The 22058-nt window shown below is 35.6% G+C and overlaps 1 protein-coding gene and 1 pseudogene across 1 annotated transcript; one reads left to right on the top strand and one right to left on the bottom strand.

Annotated features, from left to right (window-relative positions):
- Positions 1-539: 539 nt before the first annotated feature.
- On the top strand, positions 540-1487 carry LOC124979387 (olfactory receptor-like protein DTMT). Its single transcript, XM_047543833.1, has one exon. It carries the CDS (start codon positions 540-542, stop codon positions 1485-1487), a length of 948 nt encoding a protein of 315 aa, XP_047399789.1.
- A 693-nt stretch (positions 1488-2180) lies between these two features.
- LOC124979386 (repulsive guidance molecule B-like) lies at positions 2181-22055 on the bottom strand (annotated as a pseudogene).
- Positions 22056-22058: the final 3 nt, after the last annotated feature.

Below are 22058 nucleotides of genomic sequence, written 5' to 3'. Positions count from 1 at the left end.
GATATATCCATGGGGAACTAATTAGTAAACAGTTCATGATACAGAACTGAAGGTGATAGAGCTATTTATCACAGGTTTAGATGGCAATCAATGCCATGGGATTAGGTGATCACTTATAAGGCTGTATCTAGAGAATTATAAGGGAAGGGTGTTTAGGGAAAAGCTCAGGAAATGGTGACATGTAAGACATTGACAGGGAAGTAAGTAATCATAATTATTGACAGTAACATGCATGGAATTTTCAAAGAACCAATGTGAGCACACAGAATCTAGTAGATGAGAGTATTTCAAAAGGGAAAAAAAGAGTCATTCTTGTTACATTCAATGATAACTGAGGAAACTAAGTCTGAGAGTTGGCTTAGATTGAATGATGTGTCATAATCTCATTGTAGATGTGGTTTTGAATGCTGAGTGTGAGATAACTGGGATCAATTATTGCAGATCCCGTAAGAGACTGCACATCACAGAAATGTATTTTGATTTTTAAGTTATATTTTTAAAAAACTGTTATTTTCTCTTAAAGGTACTGGAGATAGAGCATGACAGGAAGGAACCAAACTGTTATCTCAGAGTTCCTCCTCCTGGGCCTGCCCATCCAGCCAGAACACAAAAATCTATTCTATGCCTTATTCCTGGCCATGTATCTTACCACCATCCTGGGGAACTTCCTCATCGTCATCCTCATTCGCCTGGACTTCCATCTCCACACTCCCATGTATTTATTTCTCAGCAACTTGTCCTTCTCTGACCTCTGCTTTTCCTCTGTCACAATGCCCAAATTGCTACAGAACATGCAGAGTCAAGTTCCATCCATCCCTTATGCAGGCTGCCTGACCCAAATGTACTTCTTTCTGTTTTTTGCAGACCTTGAGAGCTTCCTTCTAGTGGCCATGGCCTATGACCGCTATGTGGCCATCTGCTTCCCCCTGCACTACACCACCATCATGAGCCCCAAGCTCTGTCTCTCCCTGGTGGTGCTGTCCTGGGTGCTGACCACATTCCATGCCATGCTCCACAGCCTGCTTATGGCCAGATTGTGTTTCTGTGCAGAGAACGTGATCCCCCACTTTTTCTGTGATATGTCTGCTCTTCTGAAGCTGTCCTGCTCCGACACTCATGTCAATGAGTTGGTGATATTCATCACAGCAGGCCTCATTCTCGTCATTCCCTTTGTCCTCATTGTTGTTTCCTATGGGCACATCGTGTCCTCCATTCTCAAGATCCCTTCTGCTGGAGGTATCTATAAGGCCTTCTCCACCTGTGGCTCCCACCTCTCTGTGGTGTCACTGTTCTATGGAACAGTCATTGGACTCTACTTGTGTCCATCAGCTAATAATTCTACTGTGAAAGATACTGTCATGGCTCTGATGTACACAGTGGTCACTCCCATGCTGAACCCCTTCATCTATAGCTTGAGGAACAGAGACATGAAGGGAGCGATGGGAAGAATCTTTAAGAAGAAAATTCCCTTTAGCCTAGGATGGTAATGCTCAGGATCATTACATAATTTTATGCACTAAGTATGTGGATATTTGAATGTTATTTCAGTTTTTTTTTCCTAATTGTAGGTGTTTCTGTTGATATGAAATGAACATAGTTGCTCAACAAAGCAGCTGAAATACAGTTGTGTAATTTATGTATTACATATTTCTGGGAACTTGTTAGGAATGTTTTTCTATTTTTAAATTACTGTTGATTCTGAGGAATTTTATACAATGTAAAATATTTTAATTGAAACTTCTATATGCAGCTATTAACACACAAATTCATCATGTTTTCTCTTTTTTAATATCCATTACTCTGTTTCAAAACCTGATATGTACTGAAAATGAACCTTTTATTTGCACTGTTATAGCAGTTTTGTCTGCTATAACAGAGAATTAAGTCATATTTGTCTCTCAAAAGTTTTCCTTCAAGCATAGCACAGGAAACCAGTTTGCCTTAGGATCACTTTTCCATTGTTTATACTTCAATTTTTCAATAAATTCATAATCTTACTTTACTCGTGATGATTCCATAAAGGGAAATAAACATTGTTACTATGTTAAATTTTTTAAAATGTGGAATTTAACTTTGTCCATATTTCATGGTGTGTCAGTAATGAATTTTTTTTACCTCAGAGGTGATTATATTATAGGGTTTCTTCTCATTTTTCTCCATCTGAGAAATAGGGGGCTCAGTCATTCATTTTTCAAACTTGGCTGCATGTATGCCATTGTCAAAGTTTTCAAATTTGCTCCACTAATTTCCTTGTTGTCCTCTTTAGATGATGGCATCCATTTTAATCTCCTCTCATATAGCATCTACCATCACAAAATGTATGAACAATAGAAGTAAGAACAGCTAAATGAAAATACTGATGCATCAATTGCTGATACCAGGAAAGTTAAAACAACCCACAGATCTGAGATCACATTTGTAAATAGGCTGGAAGGTATCTGGTATGTATAATATATAAAGAACCTGCACAACTCAACAATGGAAAAGCAACCCAATTAAAACTGTGCAACTCAACAAAATTTCCCCAAATAAGATGTATATGAAATTGAAACTGGAGTTTTGAGATGAAACTCAATTCCCTGCTCTGCTGACAGTTGGGGTATGCACAAGTGGCAGGCCAGTGTTGGGGTGAGAGGTCAGCTTACCCTGGCTCACCTCCATATCAGTCCATTGACCTCAGGCCCGGGGTGGCATGGTAAGCTCCACACAGCAGCCCATGCTTGCTGTCTGTGCTTCAGCCTGCCTGGCCACCAGTCTGCTGCTTTATGAGTCCATTTCCACGTTTTGGCAGAGGCCAGTGGGCTGGCTGCATGACTTATCAGCCATGGAGCTGTCAAAATGATGTTCAACATAGTTATCCTCTATGGATAAAATTTTCAAGGCACCAGGGATGGTGATACATGCCTATAATCCTGGTGACTTGTAAGGTTAAGGCAAAGAATTGCAAGTTCAAGTTTATCCTAGGCAACTTAGTGAGAACTTGTCTCAAATTTAAAGAAAATTATAAGACCTGGGGATGTAACTCAATGACAAAGCACTCCTGAGACAATACCCAGTACCACAGGAAAAAAAATCCCAGATACAGCATTCACTTTATCTACACCAGTAAATTAAAAGATCATTCTTTCCACCATTAGTTTACAGTGCTGGTACATTTTATTTATTTATTTATTTTGGTGGTATATTTATTTTATTTTTATTTTTTTATTTTTTCTAATTAGTTATCCATGACAATAGAATGCATTTATGCATTTTGATAAATAATACATAAATGGAGTATAATTTCTCATTTTTCTGATTGTACATGTTGTAGGATCACATTGGACATGCAATCATATACGTACATGAAGTAATAATGTCTGTTTCATTGTGCTATCCTTCCTACCCCCCACACCCCTTCCCCTCCCTTCACTCTCCTCTACCTGATCTAAAGTAACTCTCTTTTCTCTAACATCTATTCCACTTATTGTGAGTTAGTATCTGCATGTCAGAGAAAACATTCAGCCTTTGGTGTTTTGGGTTTGACTTATTTTACTTAGCACGTATTCTCCCACTCCATCCTTTACCAGCAAATTGCACAATTTCATTCTTCCTTATAGCTGAGTAATATTCCATTGTATGTACACATCACATTTTCTTTATTCATTCATCTGTTGAAGGATACCTAGGTTGTATCCATAGTTTAGCTATTGTGAGTTAAGCTGCTCCAAAAAAAAACTTTTTTGAGGAATGCTTTCCACAAAGGTAGTCATTCACTGTGTGTTTTTTTTTTTCTGGAGTTACCAACTATTTTTCCACAAAAGGCATTTCAAAAACAATTATATTTTCATCATTCAATAAAATAAGAGGAAACTTGACACCCAAAATGAAAGTAGGACTTATTTTAGAAGAAAGCAGAGGTTTTACATAGAACTAAGTTATGATAGGTTCACTGCATTGTCCTTTGCTTCTGTATTTCATCCCAAGCTGTTGAAATCTTTTTCATGGACTAAGGCTGGGAATCACACAGCACAACACCATGGTTGTACAAATGAAATTCCAGGCAGCACTCTGTTGGTTTTTGAAAGTAGAAAATAAATGTTGGTGAGAAAATGGTGCAATCAGAACTGTCATACATTGCTTGGAGGGATGCAAAATGGTGTAGGTACTCTGGTAAAATTATTTGGCAATCCCTCAAAAAGTTGAACACAGAATTACTACTGTATGACCCAGAAATTCTCCTTCTAGGCATATACATAAAATAATTGCAGTGTTCTAATATTTGCACGTGTATGTTCAGAGCAGCACTATTTATAATAGTCCCAAAGTAAAATAAAAAATTAATGATGATTGAATAAATAAAATGTGATATATGTTCATACAATGAAATATTATTCAACAAAGCAAAATAAATGAACTCTGATACACATTACTTCATGCATGTACCTTGAAAATATGCTAATTAAAGGAGAGCAGCCATGAATATCATATATTGTATGTTTCTATTTATGTGACATGTAAAAATAAGAATATCCATAGAGACCTAAAGTAAAATGGAGTTGCCTATGATTGGGTGGGCATAGGACTTGGAAAAATGAACAGTAATTGTTAGTAGAACAGGAGTTCTTTGGTGATGTGAAAAGATTCTAAAATTGATTGTGGTGATGGATGTACCACTCTGTGAATATACACACAAAAAAACTCCTTAATTGTAAATATTAAATAGGCAAATGATATGGTATATGCAGTATGTGTGAATAAATCTCTGTAAGTAATCATTCTATGTACTTGGGGGAATTTGTGTATAGATTGTATTTTGAGTATTTTGTGTTAATTTTAAATTTCTGGTTTAGTAATGGTATAGTAGTAATATTCAATATTATTCTACTTTATAGGAGATTCTGAATACTGAATTATTCAGCAATAAATGTCTTTTAAGAACTTAAATAGCTCAACACCTAAAAAAGAGGGAGAGAGGGAGAGGGATAAAAAGAGAAATGAAAGGACAAAGAAAGGGACTAAGGTAAAGAGATAGGCATGTAATGCAACATGAACAAATAAAATGATGCCTGTATTGAGGAATCATTAAATAACAGGAAAGGGAAATTAATATAGTATTAGGTCTGTAACCTTTGATTTGCATGTCAAGGATTTAATGACAGATTTTTAGTTCTTATAAATCATTGAGTTTAGTCATACATCTTTCTTCTTCAGTGATAATATTTACATAATCACATATTATGATTTCTATTCTTCACTTTTATTTGTAAAAAGATAGTTACATATTTAGTTTATGTTGATTCTGATATATAAATTTCAAACCTGATACAAAAATTATTGGTCAAAATGAAGAACAGAAAAAAATAGAATAATAAAAATTTTCCAAGATATATAATTTGGAAGACTCTCTAGAAAAGAATATGTAGATTTTCAAAGCAAAAAATATTCCTGTATTGTAAAAACATAATAAAATCAACAAATATAAAAATTTTGAAGTTATTAAACTTCTTATTTGGAATAATAATTGTACAAACATGAAAGGGGACAGATGACTATATAAGATGTGGAGGGAAGAAGTAATCTTACCTCAAATTTTCCAGTTACTTCTGTATATGAGATTTACTGGCAAGACAGATAGCCACAAAACTCTATAGCTAGGTAAGTTGTCCTTCAGTTATAAATAAATATACAAAGAGACTGTCTAAAATGTGTGAAAATTTAGTGAATATAAAATCTACATATCATTTTTAAATAATTTGAGGCAAAACTGCCAACCAATGAGTTAATGAAAATAAAAACTCAAAAACTAAATAATCATACAGTATTTCACAACATAATTGTTACAGATCTTATGCCAATTATTTTTTGCTGGTTTTAAAATTTGCTGATATTACTTAAAACCATTGATTGCTAAACTGTCTTTGGTGCAAGATTGAGATGCACAGAATACTTGCAAAATACACATTATTGTAGTGGCAATGATTTTCTGGTTAAATAAAGTAATTATCTTAAAAGAATGATGGGACTATTTCTGTTTCACATAAGCAAAATAATGTAAGAAAAATATTCTAATAAAGGAAAATAGCATACATTATCTTTTCTTTGTTAAGTAGCTTTATTTAGTCATTGGACTGAGGTGGAGGTTACACCCAAAACACCTTGAAATATCTGCTTAAAATGGGTGCATTTTCTTATATGTAAATCATACTTCAAAGAACTTGAAAAATGCCTACATCCTTGCTACTATCATAGAAGATAAATCATTTAGAAACGCCATTCTCATGCTCATTCAGTGATCCAATATTGTTCTTCCATTAGCTTTTTCCTGATTAACACTGAAGCTAAACATTTTTCAAATTGTTAATTCTTTATGAATTCTGTTCCTATTCTTAGGACATTTCTCTTTTTGCTGTTTTATTATTACTATAACTGCAGGAATCATTTGCAGAAGTTGTATATTGTGAATTTTAATCATGTATCTGTTAGACATTTATAGTCTATGAATTCTCTTTCAATTTTTTTATGTTATCATTTGTTCCTATTTTACATGGAAAACTTTGTATTTTTACATGGTCATATCCATGAAACTTCTAAAATATAATTTCTGAGTTTTATATGCACTTAAATGTTTTCTTATATGAAAGTATTTTTACATTTACTTTTTAAGTCAACGAAAATCCTGTTTCACTTAGAGTATAAGAAATTCATCTAGTATTTTACCTTGTCATTTTTCCAATTACCAATCTTTAATTTCCCACATTAATTTTTTTGTTATTTATTTGGTTAGTTTTTCAGTACTGGGGATTTAACGCAGGGGTTTTTTACCACTGGTAAAGAGCATTTTGGTTGACTAAATTCACAGTCCTTTTTCCTTTTATTTTGAAAGGTTCTTCCTAAATTGCTGTCACTGGCTCAAACTTTTGATCCTTCCTCAGCCTCCCAAGTTGCAGGGAGTGGGATTATAGGCCTGTACCGCCTGGCTACCACATTGATTTTAAACATAAATCTCCACATACCTGTGACTCTTCTACAAATCCTTCTTAATTTATTTATCTTTTTGTCAATTCTTGCATAAATATATAATATTTTAACTACAAGGTTTTTAAAAGTATGTATTGATATTTGGTAGGTATGGAGGCAACCTGTTTTCAGTTTTCTAAATAGTTCTTAGAAATTTTACTCCTTTTCCCTTTCAAATGAATGTAAGAATAAACTTGTCAGTTTCCATGAAAATAATTCCACTGGAAGTCTGGCATGGATATCAGCAAATGTACTTCAGATGAATTGGTGCTGCTCAAATAAGGTCATGGCTTCACATCTTGTCAAATTGCAGATTTTTTTGTGTGTGTGATGATGCTTATAAAACCCAGGGTCTCACCTATGCTAGGCAAGACCTCTAAATTGATTATTTTAAATTGATTGGTTTTTATCATGTCAAAATTCATCCTCAGAAACTGGTAAAAATGAGAAGTCTTTTTGATGACCTATAATAAATGGACAAATTCACAGACATACAACTTACCATGATTGAATCAAGAAGAAATAGAACACATGAACAGACCAACTATAAGTAGCAAATGTGAATCCTAATAAAGGCTTACTATCAAATAAAAACCAGGGCCCAAATTGCTTCATCACTAAGTTCTAGAAAAATCAAAGAAAAACTAATACCATTCTCCTTATGTTATTCCAAAAGCTAAGGAGGAAGGAATTTTTCCATATTTTCCTCATATTCTATGAGGCCAGCACTAACCTAGTACCAGAATCAGAGCTGTAGGAACCAGCTCTGCACTGACTTCATCCAACTTTAATAGATGCAGCTCAGCATCATCTTCTCCTTCTCCACCTCCTCTTTGATTCTTGCTCTGGGACTTCCCTGACTCTAGAGGAAGATATAGTGGGAACTCTCCTCATCACTCATACAGTATTAAGGTCTATAATTCATTTTGAGCTATTTTAGAGAGTAAGAGGAATGGATTGAGAATATTTTATTGCATATGGAAATGTGGTTCTTCCAGTACCATTTTTGAAAGACTTATTCCACTGAATTGGCTTTGTATCTGTGTTAAAAATCAGTGCATAATGTTTGAGTGGATCTTTTTGTGCACTCTCTATGCTATTCTGTACTCTCAATACAGATGTATATTTGTAACTTTAATATCACACTTTCTTGATTATTTTGAGCAACACAATAAAATCTTGCACCATTCTCCTCCATCATTCTAGGGATCTGCACAATCTCTTTGTCTATGATGTCCATACTGTATGTCCTATGCAGCTATTAATTACCTTTTGATCATTGCATGTGCCACATTGAGTGCTGCAGCATGCAGTGCAGTAAGTAAACCTCACAGAACAAGCCTTACATATCAAGTAAATGTTACATCATAGGCTAATGGTACATGGCAGAGGAATGCCATTCACCTCATTTCATGTCATCTAGTAGGCATTTATCATGACATAGCATGACAAGGAGAAGAAGAATGAATACAGTGCAAAAAAGAGAGAGAGAGAGAACAATATATTACACTATATTTCTATAATTGTTCTGTTTTATGGTTGTTATCATTAATTTTTTCCTGTGCCTATTTTATAAATTAATTTTTTTATCATAAGTCAGCACATATATGAAAAACATAGCATATATAGTGGTACATACTATCTCTGATTTCATGCATGCACTGGGTTTACTGAAATGTATTCCCTGAATAAGAAGGACACTAGTATTTTATAAAATTTGTAACTAGTTATTCAGTGATTTGGGATTTTTTTAAGCATTCTTTATATTTTCATTATTTTTTAATATTTTGGCATTACAATCTATGATGTCATTAACAATCACTTATTAGTTCTATAACCTTCCCTTAGATTATTTGGGATTCTGTGTAAACAATCACCTTGTCCACAAAGAGACATGGTTTAGTATCTTAATTAACTGCATGTGAATATTTAGACCTTTTTTCTTGCTATTTATCACTAGTAATAAAAAAGGGGTAAATTTTCCAAGAATACATATTATTCCTTAAAATAGTCTGAGCCCAATAAAAAGGAACATAAAACTTATTTAAAATTTTGGATTGCAGTAAATGCAACATTTAGTGATAAATATGTATCACTGAATACTTGTATTACAGGAGAAGAAAGCTCTAGTCAATCATCCGCACTCGCAGTTAGTAAACTAAAGAAAGAAGGGTGAATTAAATTCAGAGTAAGCAGAAGAAAAGGATACAAATTACAGTAGAAATCAATGAGATTGAAAACAGGAAATCAGTTGAGAAAAATCAAAGAAAACAAAAACTGGTTCTTTAAAATAAAACTGATAAACTTCTATGCAGACTGACTAAGAAAGAAAAGGAGAGAGAATATAAATTACTAAGATCAGGAATGAAAGAAGACACATTACCACAGATACCATAAAGAGTGAATGGGTAATACAAAATCCTGTGAACTATTCTATTCCCACAAATTTGGTAATCCAGATAAAAGGAACCAATCCTTGAAAGATAAAACCTTTCCAAAAGGCACTCAAGAAAAAAAAAGACAATTAAAGTCAGTGAATACTAACTTACCTACCAAAACAGAAAGCAACAGGCCCAAGTAGGTTCATGATATTTTTCTATCATCATTTGAGAAAATGACACCAATTTTCTGCAACCTCTATCAGAATTAAAAAATACATAGGGAATACTTCCTAATTCATTCTGAGGACAGAATTACCAAGATATCAGACATTCCAAGTACAGTCCAATATCTGTCATAAATATAGGTGTAAAAATTCTCAAACATGCAACCAAGTGGAATACAACCATATATAACATATAAAAATACTATATACCTTGATGAAGTGACATTAATCACCACTATATGAGTCATTCAACATTAAATCCATAATATAATCTATCACATCGCAGGCTAAAGACAAAAAAAAATGACCAAATCAATACATGCAGAAAACATCACTTCACAAAAATTCAATGCCTACTCCTGAAACACCTTTCAGTAAGATAGGTAGATATGAACTTATTCAACTCCATAAAGAGTAGTTACCAAAATTATACAGATAATTTCACAGTTAATGGTGAGAATATTAATTCTGCCTATCCAGGAACATGGGAGATCTTTCCATCTTCTAAGGTTTTCTTGAATTTCTTTCTTTAGTGTTCTGTAGTTCTCATTGTAGAGGTCTTTCACCTCTTTTGTGAGATTGATTCCCAAGTATTTTATTTTTTTCGAAGCTATTGTGAATGGGGTAGTTTTCCTAATTTTTCTTTCTGAAGATTCATCACTTATGTATAAAAATGCATTGGATTTATGAGCATTGATCTTGTAACCTGCTACTTCACTGAATTCACTTATGAGTTCTAAAAGTTTTCTGGTGGAATTTCCAGGTTCCTCTAGATATATAATCATGTCATCAGCGAACAGGGATAGTTTGAGTTCTTCTTTTCCTATTCGTATCCCTTTAATTTCTTTGGTTTGTCTGATTGCTCTGGCTAGAGTCTCAAGGACGATGTTGAATAGAAGCGGTGAAAGAGGGCATCCCTGCCTTGTTCCAGATTTTAGGGGGAAGCTTTCAGTTTTTCACCATTTAGAATGATATTAGCCATGGGATTAGCGTAGATTGCCTTTATAATGTTAAGGAATGTTCCCACTACCCCAATTTTTTCTAGTGTTTTGAGCATGAAGGGATGCTGTATTTTATCAAATGCTTTTTCTGCATCTATTGAAATAATCATGTGATTCTTAACTTTAAGTCTGTTGATATGGTGAATGACATTTATTGATTTCCGAATGTTGAACCAACCTTGCATCCCTGGGATAAAACCCACTTGATCGTGGTGCACTATCTTTTTAATATATATTTGTATGCGATTTGCTAAAATTTTGTTGAGAATTTTTGCGTCGATGTTCATTAAGGATATTGGTCCAAAATTTTCTTTCCTCGATGTGTCTCTGTCTGGTTTAGGTATCAGGGTGATATTGGCTTCATAGAACGAGTTTGGGAGGGTTCCCTCCTCTTCTATTTCATGGAATACTTTGAGGAATGAGCTCTTCTTTAAAGGTTTTGTAGAACTCGGCTGAGAACCCATCTGGTCCTGGACTTTCTTTGTTGGTAGGCTTTTGATGACCTCTTCTATTTCATTGCTTGAAATTGGTTTATTTAAGTTGTGTATTTCCTCCTCGTTCAGTTTAGGTAATTCATATGTCTCTAGAAATTTGTTGATGTCTTCGAGGTTTTCTGTTTTGTTGGAGTATAGATTTTCGAAATAGCTTCTAATTATGTTTTGTATTTCACTCCTGTCTGTTGTGATGTTTCCTTGTTCATTCCGAATTTTAGTAATTTGACTTTTCTCCCTCTTTCTCTTTGTTAGTGTGTCTGAGGATTTATCAATTTTATTTATTTTTCAAAGAACCAACTATTTATTTTGTTAATTTTTCCAATTATTTCTTTTGTTTCGATTTCGTTGATTTCGGCTCTGATTTTAACTATTTCCTGTCTTCTACTACTTTTGGTATTGGTCTGCTCTTCTTTTGGCTATACTACCTAAAGTACTATACAGATTCAATGCAATTCCAATTAAAATCCCAATGATGTACCTTGCAGAAATAGAGCAAGCAATTATGAAATTCATCTGGAAGAATAAAAAACCTAGAATAGCTAAAGCAATCCTCAGTAGCAAGAGCGAAGCAGGGGATATTGCAATACCAGATCTTCAACTCTACTACAAAGCAATAGTAACAAAAACGGCATGGTATTGGTACCAAAATAGACAGGTAGATCAATGGTACAGAATAGAGGACACAGACACAAACCCAATTAAATACAATTTTCTCATACTAGACAAAGGTTCCAAAAATATGCAATGGAGGAAAGATAACCTCTTCAACAAATGGTGCTGGGAAAACTGGAAAACCATATGCCACAGAATGAAATTAAACCCCTATCTCTCACCCTACACAAAACTCAACTCAAAATGGATCAAGGACCTCGGAATCAGACCAGAGACCCTGCATCTTATAGAAGAAAAAGTAGGTCCAAATCTTCAACTTGTTGGCTTAGGATCAGACTTCCTTAACAGGACTCCCATAGCACAAGAAATAAAAGCAAGAATCAACAACTGGGATAGATTCAAACTAAAAAGCTTTCTCTCAGCAAAGGAAACTATCAGAAATGTGAAGAGAGAGCCTACGGAGTGGGAGAATATCTTTGCCAACCATACCTCAGATAGAGCGCTAATTTCCAGAATCTATAAAGAACTCAAAAAACTCTACACGAAGAATACAAATAATCCAATCAACAAATGGTCTAAGGAAATGAACAGACACTTCACAGAAGAAGATGTACAAGTAATCAACAGATATATGAAGAAATGTTCAACATCCCTAGTAATAAGGGAAATGCAAATCAAAACTACCCTAAGATTTCATCTCACCCCAATTAGAATGGCGATTATCAAGAATACAAGCAACAATAGGTGTTGGCGAGGATGTGGTGAAAAGGAACACTCATACATTGCTGGTGGGGTTGCAAATTAGTGCAACCACTCTGGAAAGCAGTGTGGAGATTCCTCAGAAAGCTTGGAATTGAACCACCATTTGACCCAGCTATCCCACTCCTTGGCCTATACCCAAAGGACTTAAAATCAGCATACTACAGAGATACAGCCACATCAATGTTCATTGCTGCTCAATTCACCATAGCCAGATTGTGGAACCAACCTAGATGCCCTTCAGTTGATGAATGGATAAAGAAACTGTGGCATATTTATACAATGGAATATTACTCCGCAATGAAGAATGATAAAATTATGGCATTTGTAGGCAAATGGACGAAATTGGAGAATATCATGCTAAGTGAGATAAGCCAATCTCAAAAAACTAAAGGACGAATGATCTCGCTGAGAAGCGGATGAGGACATATAATGGGGGGTGGGAGGGGTTAGCATTAGGTTTAGGGTTAGGTTTAGGGTTAGGGATAAGGAGAGCAGTAAGAATGAAGGAAAGAAGGACTGTATAGAGGGAAAAGAGGGGTGGGAGGGGTGGGGGGAAGGGAAAAAAAAAATAAACATCATTGCCCTATGTAAACGTATGATTACACAAATGGTATGCCTTGACTCTATGTACAAATAGAGAAACAACATGTATCCCATTTGTATACAATTAAAAATAAAAAATAAAAAAAATAAAAAAAATAAAAATAAAAAAATGGTGAGAATATTGAAACGTTCTCACCAAAAACATAATCAAGGCAAGCATATTGTTTATCGCCACCACTTTTCAGCATATATATTGGAAGTTCCAGCCAATGTAATGAGAGAAGAAACATAAAGTCTATTTACTGGGAAAGAAGTAAAACAAAAGTATAGAAGAAATAAAACTGTGAACATGACCTGATTCTCTAAGTGGTAAATCCAAAAAGTTCACAAAAACAACAGTAACTAATAAATGGTTGTGTTCAGGTTGTATGAATCAGTGTTAATATTCAAAAATAAATTTATTTACTGTATCAACAATGACCATGTGGCATTCAATATTAATAAGCATATCATTTATATTTGAATTCCTCCAAAGTATAGTATTTTACAAATACATATTATTTTAGTAATATGAAAAAATGTACACGAGGAAAGATATAAAATTATAATGAAAGACATAAAGGAAAACTAAATATGTGAATATTTCATATTCATGAGTAGAAAACATTATTAATGTGTCAGTTCTTTCAACTTGATTTATATATTCTATGCAATCCTAATAAAAACTGCAGCATGTTATATCATGAATGTAAGTAAACTTAATCCACACTGTATGGAGAGGCAAGAGATACAGAATAGTGAATACAATATTGAAGGAAATAATACTAAATACTAGCACCATCCAATTCCAAGATTTACTCTAAAGCTAAAGTTTACAGCAATAAATACCCACATTAAAACATGAAAGTCACAAAAATAATCTAAAACCATAACTCAAAAATTAGAAAGACATAAAGCAAATCAAAATCTCAGGTGACACCCTGTGTGTCTGCAGATATGTCTGCAGGTTTTTTCTTTTTTTCTTTCTTTTTTTTATTGTAAACAAGCGAGACACATGTTGTTTCTCTGTTTGTACATGGAGTAAAGGCGTACCATTTGTGTAATCATAAATTTACATAGGGTAATGTTGTTTCATTCATTCTGTTATTTTTCCCTTCTCCCCCACCCCTCCCCCCCTTTTCCCTCTATACAGTCCTTCCTTCCTCCATTCTTGCCCCCTCCCTAACCCTAACCCTCACACTAAACACTCATACCCGCCATTATGTGTCATCATCCACTTATCAGAGAGATCATTCAACCTTTGTATTTTTGAGATTTGCCTATCTCACTTAGCATGATATTCTCCAATTGCATCCATTTGCCTGTAAATGCCATACTTTTATCATTCTTTATGGCTGAGTAATATTCCATTATATATATATATATATATATATATATAGATATATATAGATATATATATATATATATATATATATATATCACAGTTTCTTTATCCATTCATCAATTGAAGGGCATCTAGGTTATTTCCACAGTTTCCACAGTCTGGCTATGGTGAATTGAGCACCTATGAACATTGATGTGACTGTATCTCTGTAGTATGCTGATTGTAAGTCCTTTGGGTATAGGCCAAGGAGTGGGATAGCTGGGTCAAATGGTGGTTCCATTCCAAGTTTTCTAAGGAATCTCCACACTGCTTTCCAGAGTGACTGCACTAATTTGCAGCCCCACCAGCGTGTATGAGTGTACCTTTTTCCCCACATCCTCGCCAACACCAGTTGTTGCTTGTATTCTTGATAATTGCCATTCTAAATGGGGTGAGATGGAATCTTAGGGTGCTTTTGATTTGCATTTCTCTTATGACTAGAGATGTGGAACATTTTTTCATATGTTTGTTGATTGCATGTAGATCTTCTTCTGTGAAGTGTCTGTTCATTTCCTTATCCCATTTGTCAATTGGGTTATTTATATTCTTGGTGTAGAGTTTTTTGAGTTCTTTATAGATTCTGGAGATTAGTGCTCTATCTGAAGTATGATTGGCAAAGATTTTCGCCCACTCTGTAGGTTCTTTCTTCGCATTTCTGATAGTTTCCTTTGCTGAGAGAAAGCTTTTTAGTTTGAATCTATCCCAGTTATTGATTCTTGCTTTTATTTCTTATGCCATGAGAGTCCTGTTGAGGAAGTCTGGTCCTAAGCCGACACGTTGAAGATCTGGACCTACTTTTTCTTTTATAATCTGCATGGTCTCTGGTCTGATTCCAAGGTCCTCAATCCATTTTGAGTTGAGTTTCATGCAGGGTGAGAGATACGGGTTTAGTTTCATTCTGTTGCATATGGATTTCCAGTTTTCCCAGCACCATTCGTTGAAGAGGCTATCTTTTCTCCATTGCATATTTTTGGCCCCTTTGTCTATTATGAGAAAATTGTATTTATTTGGGTTTGTGTCTGTGTCCTCCATTCTGTACCATTTATCTACCTGTCTATTTTGGTACCAATACCATGCCATTTTTGTTGCTATTTCTTTGTAGTAGACTTGAAGTTCTGGTATTGGGATACCCGCTGTTTCATTCTTCCCACTAAGGATTGCTTTAGCTATTCTGGGTTTCTTATTCTTCCAGATGAATTTCATGATTGCTTGCTCTATTTCTGTAAGGTACGTCATTGGTTTTTTAATTGGAATTGCATTGAATCTCTATAGCACTTTTGGTAGTATGGCCATTTTGACAATATTAATTCTGCCTATCCAAGAACATGGGAGATCATTCCATCTTCTAAGATTTTCTCTAATTTCTTACTTTAGTGTTCTGTAGTTCTCATTGGAGCGGTCTTTCACCTCTTTTGTGAGGTTGATTCCCAAGTATTTTATTTTTTTCGAAGCTATTGTGAATGGGGTAGTTTTCCTAATTTTTCTTTCCAAAGATTCATCACTTATGTATAAAAATGCATTAGATTTATGAGCATTGATCTTATATCCTGCTACATTACTGAATTCACTTATGAATTCTAAATGTTTTCTGGTGAAATTTCCTGCTTCCTCTAAGTATATAATCATATCATCTGCAAATAGGATAGTTTGAGTTCTTCTTTTCCTATTTGTATCCCTTTAATTTCTTTGGTTTGTCTGATTGCTCTGGCTAGAGTTTCAAGGACAATGTTGAATAGAAGTGGTGAAAGGGGGTATCCCTGCCTTTATCCAGTTTTTAGGGGGAATGCTTTCAGTTTTTCACCATTTAGAATGATATTAGCCATGGATTTAGCATAGATAGCCTTTACAATGTTAAGGAATGTTCCCACTATCCCTATTTTTTCTAGTGTTTTGAGCATGAAGGGATGCTGTATTTTATCAAATGCTTTTTCTGCATCTATTGAAATAATCATGTGATTCTTGACTTTAAGTCTGTTGATATGGTGAATGACATTTATTGATTTCCTGATGTTGAACCAACCTTGCATCCCTGGGATGAAACCCACTTGATCATGGTGCACTATCTTTTTAATATGTTTTTGTATGCAATTTGCTAAAATTTTGTTGAGAATTTTTGCGTCGATGTTCATTAAGGATATTGGTCCAAAATTTTCTTTCCTCGATGTGTCTCTGACTATTTAGGTATCAGGGTGATATTGGCTTCATAGAATGAGTTTGGGAGGGTTCCCTCCTCTTCTATTTCATGGAATACTTTGAGAAGTAATGGGATGAGCTCTTCTTTAAAGGTTTTGTAGAACTCGGCTGAGAACCCATCTGGTCCCTGACTTTTCTTTGTTGGTAGGTTTTGATGACTTCTTCTATTTCATTACTTGAAATTGGTCTATTTAAATTGTGTTTGTCCTCCTCATTTAGTTTAGGCAATTCATATGTCTCTAGAAACCTGTTGATGTCTTTGAAATTTTCTATTTTTTTTGGAGTATAGATTTTCAAAATAACTTCTAAGTATGTTTTGTATTTAAATCACGTCTACTGTGATATTTTGTTGTTCATTCCAAATTTTAGTAATTTGGGTTTTCTCTTTTCTTCTCTTTGTTAGTATGGCTAAGGGTTTATCAATTTTGTTTATTGTTTCAAAGAACCAACTATTTATTATGTCAATTTCTTGATTTGTTTCTTTTATTTCAATTTCATTGTTTTCAGCTGTGATTTTAACTATTTCCTGTCTTCTACTGTTTTTGGTGTTGGTCTGTTCTTCTTTTTCTATGTCTTTGAGCTGTAGTGTTAGGTCATTTATTTGTTGATTTTTTCTTCTTTTATTGAAGGCACTCCATGAAATAAATTTTCCTCTAAGTACTGCTTTCATAGTGTCCCAGAGATTTTGATATGATGTTTCTTTGTTCTCATTTACCTCTAAGAATTTATTAATTTCCTTCTTGATATCTTCTGTTGTCCATTTGTCATATAATAGCATATTGTGTAATATCCAGGTGTTGGAGTAGTTTCTGTTTTTTACTCATTCATTTATTTCTAACTTCAATCCATTTTGATCTTATAGAATACAAGGTAGTGTCTCTATCTTCTTGCATCTGCTAATGTTAGCTTTGTGGCATAAAATATGGTCTATTTTAGGGAAGGATCCATGTGCTGCTGAGAAGAAAGTGTATTCACTCTTGTTTGGATGGTATATTCTATAAATGTCTGTTAAGTCTAAATTATTGATTGTGTTATTGAGATCTGTGGTTTCTTTTTTCAATTTTTGTTTGGAAGATCTGTCCAGTGGTGAGAGAGGCATGTTAAAATCACCTAGTATTATTGTGTTATGGTCTATTTGGTTTTTGAAATTCAGAAGGTTTTGTTTGAGATCATGGATGAGCCACTGTTTGGGGCATAGATGTTTATGATTGTTATGTCTTGCTGATTTATGCTTCCTTTAAGCAGTATGTAATGTCCTTCTTTATCCCTTCTGACTAACTTTGACTTGAAGTCCACCTTATCTGAAATGAGGATGGATATTCCAGCTTTTTTGCTGAGTCCATGTGCATGGTATGTTTTTCCCCATCCTTTCACCTTTAGTCTATGGGTATCTTTTTCTATGAGATGAGTCTCTTGCAGGCAACATATTGTTGGATTTTTCTTTTTAATCCAATCTGCCATTCTATGTCTTTTGATTGATGAGTTCAGGTCATTATTATTTGGGGTTATTATTGAGATATGATTTGTATTCCCAGTCATTTGGCTCATTTTTTTTGACATGACTTGGTTTCTCCTTTATTTGACAATTCCTTTAGGCTAGTTCCTCCCTTTGCTGATTTGCATCATTGTTTTTCACCTCTTCCTCATGGAATATTTTGCTGAGAATGTTCTGTAATGCTGGCTTTCTTTTTGTAAATTCCTTTAGCTTTTGTTTATCATGGAAGGATTTTATTTCATTGTCAAATCTGCAGGTGAGTTTTGCTGGGTTGAAGATTCTTGGTTGGTATCCATTTTCTTTCAGGGTTTGAAAAATGTTGTTACAGGGCCTTCTAGCTTTTAGGGTCTGGATTGAAAAATCTGCTGATATCCATATTGGTTTCCCCCTGAATGTAATTTGATTCTTTTCTCTCACAGTCTTTAAAATTCTGTCTTTATTTTGTATGTTAGGTATTTTCATTATAATGTGCCTTGGTGTGGGTCTATTGTAATTTTGTGTATTTGGAGTCCTATAAGCCTCTTGTACTTGATTTTCCATTTTATTCTTTAGTTTTGGGAAATTTTTTGATATTATTTCATTGACTAGATTGTACATTCCTTTGGTTTGTTTCTCTAAGCCTTCCTCAATCCCAATAATTCTTAAATTTGGCCTTTTCCTGATATCCCATAATTTTTATAGATTCTGTTTATGATTTCTTACCATCTTCTCTGTTTGGTCAATTTTGTTTTCAAGATTAAATATTTTGTGTTCAATGTCTGAGGTTCTGTCTTCCAGGTGTTCTATCCTATTGGTTATGCTTTCTATGGAGTTCTTAATTTGGTTTATTTTTTCCTTCATTTCAAGGATTTCTGTTTGGTTTTTTTTCAATATCTCTAACTCTTTTGAAATGATCTTTTGCTTCCTGTATTTGCTCTTTTAACTGTTGATTGGTGCGATCGTTCAATGCCTGCATTTGCTCTTTCATCTCCTCATTTGCTTCCCTGATCATTTTAATTATGTGCATTCTGAACTCCCTTTCTGACATTTCTTCTGCCCTGCTGTCATTGCATTTTATTCATGTAACATCTAGATTTGTTTGGGGCATTTTCTTCCCTTGTTTTTTCATATTGTTCAGGTATCAGTGGACTGCTGAGATATTGCAGATTTCCTCTATTGACTTATAGTGTCCCTGACAATTTCTAGTGTATTCCCTCTTAGCCTTCAGTAGCCTGAAGTCTTGGAGGAGGTTGATAATGCAGTGCTCCACAAGGAAGCTGCCTCTCTAGGGCTGGTGACCCTCAGGTGTGGTATATTCCCTGCTAGTGGGCAGAGGTGCCTCCACTTGTTGACCAATGGTCATCCAAAGGGGAACTAGGCTGTGGGCTGAGGCAAGGCCTGTTTGAGCCTGTGTCTCTGGTTTTACCGTCCTTGTGGGAAAACCTCACCTGTCAGGGAAGACCTGGTGGGGAGGTCTCGCTGGTCAATTCCCCTCCCAGAAGTTCCCCTCAATCCACAACTATCACCTGGGCTGGGCAGCCTTCCTCTGCAATGTTCCCAGGGGCCCAGACATACCTCCTGGGCCTGGGAGCCTCGACCAGGGCAGAAGAGACTCCTTAGGCTGCCCCTCCTCAGAGAAACTGCCCGCAGTCCTGGAATCTTCGCTCTGCTCCTCAGCTTGTCTCTGTGAGGCTCTTCTACCAAGAAGCCACCTAGGTCCTGGGACCGTGCTCTACACCTAATAGCCTGGAAGCGACCGCCTCCTCCTCCGGGCAGCCGCTGAGCTCCAGTGCGGTCACTCACTCTGAGTCCAAGTGACCCACCACACACCTCTTCCTCCGGGCAGCCACCTGGTGTTTCGTGTGGTCATTCTGAGTCCAAGCGACCTGCCATGCACCTCTTCCTCCAGGCAGCCGCCCAGAGCTCTGGTGGGTTGCGCTGAGTCCAAGCGTTGTCCTGAGCAACCCTCCTCTACAATGCTCCCAGTTGTCAGAGTTCACTGCTCCAGCGGGGGTGAGGGGTGTCTCGCTGGGAAACTACTTCACAAAGTTCCCTGCGTTCCGGGACTACCGCCCCATGCAGGACGCCTCCTCAACGGGAGAGACTCACCTGGCGGCCCTGAATTGGTCCCAAGTCTCTCAATATCTCCTCTTCTTGAATCCTGAGTCCTGGAGCAACATGAAATGCAGCCACCCTCTAGACTGCCATCTTGAAACCCCTCTCTGCAGGTTTTATAAAGTTGCCTCTATATAAAATGCCAAGTCAAATAATTAAAATTCATTTTACCAACATACCACACTTGTTTGGAGGCAAGGGAGGGTATCCAGGAATCAAAAGAACAGTCATAAGTATTTCAAAAAGCTTTATCCTTGCCAATTATATTTTAAGCTAAAGCAATTTATGAATAAACATACTAAATAAAGGAAATTAAAGTGAGTAAGATGGTTTAAGCCATATATATGGTTTTGTGGTTGGGATGATAAGGAAGGAAGTGGTTTACTAGGGACACTTTTTTAGTAGAAACCCTTTGACTTTCTTTCCTAATGATTAAATTAGCATTAACTGGCAAGTGGAAACTCCATTGATGGAGTTTCTCTACCTATTTGTAGGAAGATACTGGTGCCTGGAAGTTGCTGTCAAGCATCTCTGAACAGTGTTTGTGTTTTTAAAATAAACAAACATGGGCTATAGACAATGGACAGTAGGCAGGGTAAGCTTAACTTAGTTTTTCCAGCTTTTCACTTAGCTTCTGACTAAACTGTTAACCCAAGGCAGGAGATTACATGATGATTATATATTACTGTTCTGCAATATCCAATTTGTGACTTCCTTGGTCACCAAGGTATTAGTAACTAAAACACCATTAAGGTTTTGCCATTGGGAAGTTTAGCCTACAGCTATTAAATTTTACCATAGCTTCCAAATCACTAATAAAATGTGTTTCCTTATGGTTCACTGCCTCAGGTTTTAGTTTTCTTTATTCAAAATGCCCACTCCAGTCATCTGATAAATCTGAACATTGATTTCTTCAAGAAGAATCATACACACACACATGCACTCAAAGACATCACAGAAAAAAAAAAACACGCATTATTTCTTTCATTAAATAGGTCAGCATTTTCTTCCAGGAGAACTCCATTTCACAGTTTCCTTTTTATTTTTCATATCATTGCCTATTTAAATTTAAACCCACACTATATATTCCAGAGCAAGTTCCTTATTAAATCTTTTATCAGTTCTGTTAATTGCATTCCAAGAAAACATTTAAAAACTTTTTAAATCCTCTAAAATAAGCCTTTTACACCACATTTTGAAAGTTGTCTGAAGAATCAAACATCTGGGAAGTCATGAGTAGAAAGAGGGAAAAAACGAAAGCACACTTACCTTATTTGTAGCAGTGGCACTGGATCAAGGGACCACGGGTATTCCTTACTTGAACTGAAAGATAATTATTATCTATAAGTGACCAGGCCCCTTCCACTTTGCATGATTGGAAGTGATCCTTGAAAGTTCTAAGGTGAGGCACTCCCAACAAGCCACATAAAAGGTAATTGGGAGGTGGGTTCTGATTCTCTCCCCTATGTTCTCTGACTCCTGCGGGGCTCGATAATTCCAAGGGTCATGGATCACTCAGGGTAGGTAAAGGATGTGCGTCTATCCTTGGAACAGTTCCTCTGGTTCATCAGGTCACTGATAACTAACACTGCAGAATGGTATACCAGGTCGCCACTGGCAGGTTTTTGAAGTTTATTGGGTTCAGCCGGCGTAGGCACATTAGCGCTTTGCAAAATTCAGAGTCAAAGCCGTCAATGGCAGAGTTCAGGTGCAAAGTCAAGGACACAAAGTCCGTGATACATTTCTGGATTCCACATTGGGTCGGCTGTTGGCAGTCACCTGCGTGTAGCAGCCGGAGTCTGAGAAGCAGCAGTAGCACCAGCGCCTCTGGCATCTG

The sequence above is a fragment of the Sciurus carolinensis genome, chromosome 3, assembly GCF_902686445.1.
Source record: "Sciurus carolinensis chromosome 3, mSciCar1.2, whole genome shotgun sequence".
NCBI classification, from domain to species: domain Eukaryota; kingdom Metazoa; phylum Chordata; class Mammalia; order Rodentia; family Sciuridae; genus Sciurus; species Sciurus carolinensis.
The sequence above is the reverse complement of the archived record's forward strand: the minus strand, read 5'-3'. Positions and strand labels throughout refer to the sequence as shown.

Bases quoted from the DNA above. Each gene is read 5' to 3' on its own strand.
- LOC124979387 (XM_047543833.1), top strand. From the start codon at position 540: ATGACAGGAAGGAACCAAACTGTTATCTCAGAGTTCCTCCTCCTGGGC.